At 54.1% G+C, this 7,158-nt stretch overlaps 1 protein-coding gene across 1 annotated transcript; it reads right to left on the minus strand.

The window, feature by feature from the left end:
• Positions 1–4,193: 4,193 nt before the first annotated feature.
• LOC148138551 (putative G protein-coupled receptor 139) lies at positions 4,194–5,129 on the minus strand. Its single transcript, XM_087981733.1, has one exon. It carries the CDS (start codon positions 5,127–5,129, stop codon positions 4,194–4,196), a length of 936 nt encoding a protein of 311 aa, XP_087837859.1.
• Between the last annotated feature and the right edge of the window lie 2,029 nt (positions 5,130–7,158).

Below are 7,158 nucleotides of genomic sequence, written 5' to 3' on the forward strand. Positions count from 1 at the left end.
GGGCGGAGGATCGGGAAGTGGAAGAGATGCAGTGGAGGGCATCGTCGACCACGTCAGGGGGGAAATTGCGGTCCTTGAAGAAGGAGGCCATCTGGGATGTGCGTTTTTGGAACTGGTCCTCCTGGCAGCAGATGCGGCGGAGTCGAAGGAATTGGGAGAATGGGATGGCGTTTTTACAGGAGGCAGGATGGGAGGAGGTGTAGTCCAGGTAGCTGTGGGAGTCGGTTGGATTGTCGTAGATGTCCGTGTTGATTCGGTCGCCTGAGATAGAAATAGAAAGGTCGAGGAAGGGGAGGGAGGAATCTGAGACTGTCCAGGTGAATTTGAGGTCGGGGTGGAAGGTGTTGGTGAAGTGGATGAACTGTTCAACCTCCTCGTGGGAGCACGAGGCTGCGCCGATACAGTCATGGATGTAGCGGAGGAAAAGGTGGGGGGTAGGGCCACTGTTGTTGCGGAAGATGGATTGTTCCACATATCCTACGAAGAGGCAGGCATAGCTGGGGCCCATGCGGGTGCCCATGGCTACTCCTTTCGTTTGGAGGAAGTGGGAGGATTGGAAAGAGAAGTTGTTCAGGGTGAGGACCAGTTCGGTCAGTCGAAGGAGGGTGTCGGTGGAAGGGTACTGGTCGGTACGGCGGGAAAGAAAGAAGCGGAGGGCTTTGAGCCCTTCGTGATGGGGGATGGAGGTGTACAGGGACTGGATGTCCATGGTGAAAATAAGGCGTTGGGGACCGGGGAAGCGAAAATCATGGAGCAGGTGGAGGGCATGGGTGGTGTCCCGAACGTAGGTGGGGAGTTCTTGGACTAAGGGGGACAGGACGGAGTCAAGGTATGCGGAGATGAGTTCGGTGGGGCAGGAGCAGGCGGAGACAATGGGTCGGCCGGGGCAGTCAGGTTTGTGGATTTTGGGCAGGAGGTAGAAGTGGGAGGTGCGGGGTTGTGGGACTATGAGGTTGGAGGCGGTGGATGGGAGGTCCCCTGAGGTGATGAGGTTATGGACGGTCTGGGAGATGATGGTTTGGTGGTGGGGGGTGGGGTCATGGTCAAGGGGGCAGTAGGAGGAGGTATCTGCGAGCTGGCATTTGGCCCCAGCGGTGTAGAGGTCGGTGCGCCAAACTACTACTGCGCCTCCCTTGTCAGCTGGTTTGATAGTGAGGTTGGGGTTGGAACGGAGGGAGTGGAGGGCTGCGCGTTCCGAGGGTGAGAGGTTGGAGTGGGTGAGAGGGGTGGGGGAGTTCAGGTGGCGGTTAATATCGCGGCGGCAGTTGGCTATGCAGAGGTCGAGGGCAGGTAGGAGGCCAGCACGGGGTGTCCAGGTGGACGGGGTGTGTTGGAGGCGGGAGAAGGGGTCGTCAGAGGGTGGGTGGGAGTCTTGGTTAAAGAAGTAGGCACAGAGGCGAAGGCGGCGGAAGAATTGTTCGACGTCACGCCGCGTGTTGAATTCATCAATCCGGGAGCGTAGGGGAATGAAGGTGAGGCCTCTGCTGAGGACTGATCTTTCATCCTCAGAGAGGGGTAGGTCTGGAGGGATGGTGAAAACACGGCAGGGCTGGGAGCTAGGACCTGGTGTGGGGCTGGAGCTGAGTGTGGGGGCGGGGTTAGGCCTGGGGGCGGGGACGGAGATCGGCGTGGGGGCGGGGTCGGGCGTGGTGACGGCGATAGGCGAAGGGGCGGGGTTAGACGTGGTGACGGAGATGGGCGTGGGGTCGGGGTTAGGCATGAAGTCGGAGATCGGCGAAGGGGCGGGGTTAGGCGAGGTGACAGAACTCGCCGGGTGGGCGGGGTTAGGTGTGGAGATCGGCGTGGGGGCGGAGACACATGCGGCGTTAGTGACGTCAGTGGGGGCGGAAGTGGCTGGGGCGACCGCAGAGACCGAAGAGGCGCCCACACCTCCCCCATCACCTCCCTCCAAGGCCCCAAAGGAAACTTCCATATGCGCCACAGATTCATCTGTACCTCCACACATATCATCTACTGCATCCTTTGCACCCGATGTGGCCTCCTCTATATTGGGGAGACGGGCCGCCTACTTGCGGAGCGTTTCAGGGAACACCTCTGGGACACCCGGACCAACCAACCCAACCACCCTGTAGCTCAACATTTCAATTCCCCCTCCCACTCCACCAAGGATATGCAGGTCTTTGGACTCCTCCATCGTCAGACCACAGCGAAATGACGGTTGGAGGAAGAACACCTCATCTTCCAGCTAGGAACCCTCCAACCACAAGGGATGAACTCGGATTTCACCAGTTTCCTCATTTCCCCTCGCCCCAGCCTGTCTCAGTCAAATCCATCAAATTCAGCACCGCCTTCCTAACCTGCAATCTTCTTCCCGACCTCTCCGCCCCCACCCCAGTCTGACCTATCACCCTCACCTTGACCTCTTTCCAACTATCACATTTCCGACGCCCCTCCCCCAAGTCCCTCCTCCCTATCTTTTATCTTAGCCTGCTGGACCAACTTTCCTCATTCCTGAAGATCGGCTAATGCCCGAAACGTCGATTCTCCTGTTCCCTAGATGCTGCCTGACCTGCTGCGCTTTTCCAGCAACACATTTCCATCCCCTCTCTCTGTCACCCTCTCTCTGCCCCTTCACCCTCCCACCCGCCTCTCTCTTCCCCCCTCTCACTGTCCCCCTCTCTCTCTGTCCCCCTCTATCTTCCCCACACTCTGCCCCCCCTCTCTCTGTCCTCCTCTGTCTCTGTCCCCCCCTCTCTCTGTCCCCCTCTCTCTCTGTCCCCCTCTCTCTCTGTCACCCTCTCTCTGTCACCCTCTCTCTGTCACCCTCTCTCTGTCACCCTCTCTCTCTGTCCCCCTCTCTCTCTGTCCCCCTCTCTCTCTGTCCCCCTCTCTCTCTGTCCCCCTCTCTCTCTGTCACCCTCTCTCTGTCACCCTCTCTCTGTCACCCTCTCTCTGTCACCCTCTCTCTGTCACCCTCTCTCTCTGTCCCCCTCTCTCTCTGTCCCCCTCTCTCTCTGACCCCCTCTCTCCTTGACCCCCCTCTATCTCCCCCACTCTCGGTGTCCCTCTCTCTGTCCCCCTCTCTCTGACACCCTCTATCTCCCCCACTCTCTGTGCCCCTCTCTCTGTCGCCCTTTCTATCTCCCCCCTTTCTCTGTCCACCCTCTCTCTGTCCCACTCTCTCTGACCCCTCTCTCATTATGTCCTCCCCTATTTCTCTCTCTCCCTTCCTCACCTTATCTCACCCTTCCCTCTCTCTCCCTCCCTCTGTCTCTCCCTGCTCCTTCGCTCTCTCTCCATCTTCTATCACTCTCGATCCCCCTCCCTCGGTGTCTCTCTCTCTCCCCACCTCCCTCCGTTTCTCTCTGACTCAATCTCTCTCCCTCCTGTCCTGTCCTTCTTCTCTCTCTGACACACTCTGTCTCCTTGGTACTTCCCTCTCCCTCTGACCTAGAGACTGGGTGTTTGTGGTGAGGCTGCGTGTGGGGGGTGGGGGTGAGATGATTGAGAGATGTGGGAAGTGCGGAAATTGGGGTAGAGACGGAATTGTGGGAGGGAGACAGATGGCAGGAGAGAGAGAGTGAGGGTGAGGGGGAGAGAGAAGAGTGGAGGCAGGTGGAGAAACTCATGTTGGGGGTGTGAGGGGGAGAGTGAGGCAGAAAGAATAGTGGAGGCAGGTGGAGAAACCGGGGTCGGGGGTGGGGTGTCTGAGAGGGGACCAGAGAGAGTGAAAGGGAGAGGAGGTGAGAGAGAGAGACAGTGTGCAGAAAGAGAGAGAGAGGGAGGGAGAGAATTGAGGAGGAAGAGTCGGGGAGAGGAAATGGGGAGGCCAGGTTGGAGTGGCGGGGTGTCAGAGGGAGTTAAACCCAGCTCCTGAGCTCAGGGCCCGGTGCCCTCCCCTTCCCTGAGGACCAGGACTTGGGGCTGAGTCGGTCTCTCTCCAGCTCAGCTTCTCCAACACAAAGACACACAACAACATCGGTCACTCTGCTGCTCGGCACGCTTTAATCAACATTTTTATTGGTTACAAATGGAAGTGATGGATACAGTCAGTGGGATGGTGCCTTTTCTCACTGGCCCCTGAGTTGTGAGAAACATTGAAATGTTTCCCTGTAACCCGCCTGTGGGATACGGATGGACAAACCAGCGCTACCCTCAGTCTGTTACCATAGCGACAGGCTGCTCCATCGCTAAAAAACTGAACTGAAATGAGAAAATCCCGGATGGATTGATTAATGCGGGAATTTGATGGATGGATGGATTTGGGTGAAGGGATATTTCAGCACATTCTTCAGCTGCTGCCTGAACTTAGTCTGGGTCACGGCATAAATCGCGGTGTTTGTGCAGCAACTGAGGAGCTGCAGCATGAAGCCCAATTCCAGCACAAAGTTATCGAGATACACAGAGTAATACCCAATCCAATACATCCGGTACCAAATAGAATACAGCATTAACGTTGACCATAACAGGATAAAATTGGCCGAGATCACAAACAGTAAAATGATGGATTTTTTTCGGTTTCTCATTTCAGTGTCAGACTGAGCGTCCCCATTGGTGTGAGAGCGGAGTCTCCTGCGGGCTCTGCTGGTCACTACAATGTGTCTGACGGTGAGAACATTGAGCAGCAGAATCAGGAGAAATGGGACACACGGGGTTAGAATGTGGTGGAGGAACTCGATTGTGACCCAGACAATGGAGTAACGAACAACGTTTGTTACATCACAAAACCAGGGGGTGTTCACCAGCCAATACCGAGCCGAGAGCATAAAATACCAGGAAATGTCCTTTAAACAGCTCAGCACAGTCACTGCTCCCAGAACCACAGCCGCCGTTTTCTCACTGCAATATTTACTTTTCAGCTTCTGGCAACAAATGGCCACAAACCGATCAAAGGTGAAAGTGACGGTGAACCAGACAGAGCAGTCAGTGGCTGCATAAAGCAGGACGGCGTGGATATTACACACGGGGACGGAGTCCTTCAGGAAATAAAACTGTTCCCAATAAACAATGGGAATGTGTCTCAGGATCAGGTCGAGGATAATGACCAGGAGATCCGCCGCTGCCATGGCCCCCAGGTAACGTCTGACACATGGAGACAATCCACAATCTTTATAAAGCAGGACGTAGATGGTCACTACGTTAACTGTGAGGAAGGAAAACAAACCCATTATCCATCAGCCTGGTGGCAAAGGGACCGTTTGATCGGGGACCCAGTGAGATTTTCAAACGTGTCCCTGTATTCAGGGATTTATTAAAATAATTGGAGCTGGAATAACAAATGGGAAGGTCGGAATTACTGACAAAATATGACATAAACCACAAGAAACCCTCCCTCCCCAAACACACAGAGACACATCCATAAGGACAGATGGTTTCTAGAACATTCCCACACACTCGCGCACTCGAGAGCAGACACAGGTCACTCCTTCCCAGTTCCTAATACGGAGGGTGGAAATGTTGCTGTCCTGAAAGATTCTCTCCCAGTTTCCTGAAGACAAACGGAGTATAGGAATTTCTGTATTTTGGTCTAAATTGTGGTCGATCCTGTGTCGTGGAGAAATGTAAATGCAGGGAAAACGAATTCCCCCTTTAACTGCCTGAGGGGCCTTCGGAACAGTGTTTCCTTCTCCCTGGAACGCGATCTCTTCCCTTGGGATCTTATCGTTTGTTCAATTCACTGACGTCCGGCCGTTCACAAACAATGTCAGGGACAGAACGTTCCGGGGAATGTCAGTTATAGAATGTCAGGGACAGAACATTCCTGGGAATGTCAGTTATAGAATGTCAGGGACAGAACGTTCCGGGGAATGTCAGTTATAGAATGTCAGGGTCAGAACGTTCCAGGGAATGTCAGTTATAGAATGTCAGGGCCAGAACGTTCCGGGAAATGTCAGTTATAGAATGTCAGGGTCAGAACGTTCCGGGGAATGTCAGTTATAGAATGTCAGGGACAGAACGTTCCGGGGAATGTCAGTTATAGAATGTCAGGGACAGAACGTTCCGGGGAATGTCAGTTATAGAATGTCGGGGACAGAACGTTCCGGGGAATGTCAGTTATAGAATGTCGGCGACAGAACGTTCCGGGGAATGTCAGTTATAGAATGTCGGGGACAGAACGTTCCGGGGAATGTCAGTTATAGAAGGTCAGGGCCAGAACGTTCCGGGGAATGTCAGTTATAGAATGTCAGGGACAGAACGTTCCGGGGAATGTCAGTTATAGAATGGCAGGGTCAGAACATTCCAGGGAATGTCAGTTATAGAATGTCAGGGCCAGAACGTTCCGGGGAATGTCAGTTATAGAATGTCGGGGACAGAACGTTCCGGGGAACTCTTTGACCTGTCCATCACCTTTCCACCCTACCCACCACACCAACATGATGTACTGTACCTGGACACACTAACATTAATGGGGTGAGAGACGGAGGGTCCAATCACAGGAATGGGAACTAAAGGCTTTGCCAGATCAGCTGAAATGGTTAGATATACTACATTCTCAATCCACCTCACAGAACCAGCCCAGACACCATAAAGCCAGAGGAGATATCTGTTCACCGTGGAACACTGTGCAGACCAGGCCAGTGTCCTGCTCAGTACAACCCAGCAATCTGTCCAGAGTGGAGCACTGCTCAGATCAGATCAGGGCATTGATTTATAATCCCAGACCACTTATCTGTCCAGCGTGGTGAGAAGTGCAGACCACAGCAGTGCATTGATCTGTAAACCCGGAGTAGATATCTGTCCAACACGGGGAGTTGTGCAGACCACAGCAGTGCATTGATCGATAATCCCGGAGTAGATATCTGTCCATAAGCGGGAGAAGTGCAGACCAAAGCAGGGCATTATCTATAAACCTCAACCAGATAGACTGACCAGCACAGTGACCTGTGCGGTGGTCACCCGTGAATTAATCTGTAGCCCAGGGGCAGTTACCCTCCAAACATGTGGGACTGTGTACCCCACCCCAGTGCACTATCTGTAAACTAGGAGCAGTTACCCTCCCAGCATGTAGGACTGTGTACACCAAACCAGTGCATTGATCTGTAACCCAGGAGCAGTTACCCTCCCAGCATGTAGGGCTGTGTACACCACCCCTGTGCATTGATCTGTAACCCAGGAGCAGTTACCCTCCCAGCATGTAGGGCTGTGTACACCAAACCAGGGCATTGATCTGTAACCCAGGAGCAGTTACCCTCCCAG

This window comes from Chiloscyllium plagiosum, unplaced genomic scaffold (genome assembly GCF_037043375.1).
Source record: "Chiloscyllium plagiosum isolate Xiang-an unplaced genomic scaffold, Cpla_swu_hap1 HiC_scaffold_40, whole genome shotgun sequence".
Classification (NCBI taxonomy): Eukaryota; Metazoa; Chordata; class Chondrichthyes; order Orectolobiformes; family Hemiscylliidae; genus Chiloscyllium; species Chiloscyllium plagiosum.

Coding starts and splice junctions, on each gene's coding strand:
- LOC148138551 (XM_087981733.1), bottom strand. CDS start 5,129: ATGGGTTTGTTTTCCTTCCTCACAGTTAACGTAGTGACCATCTACGTC.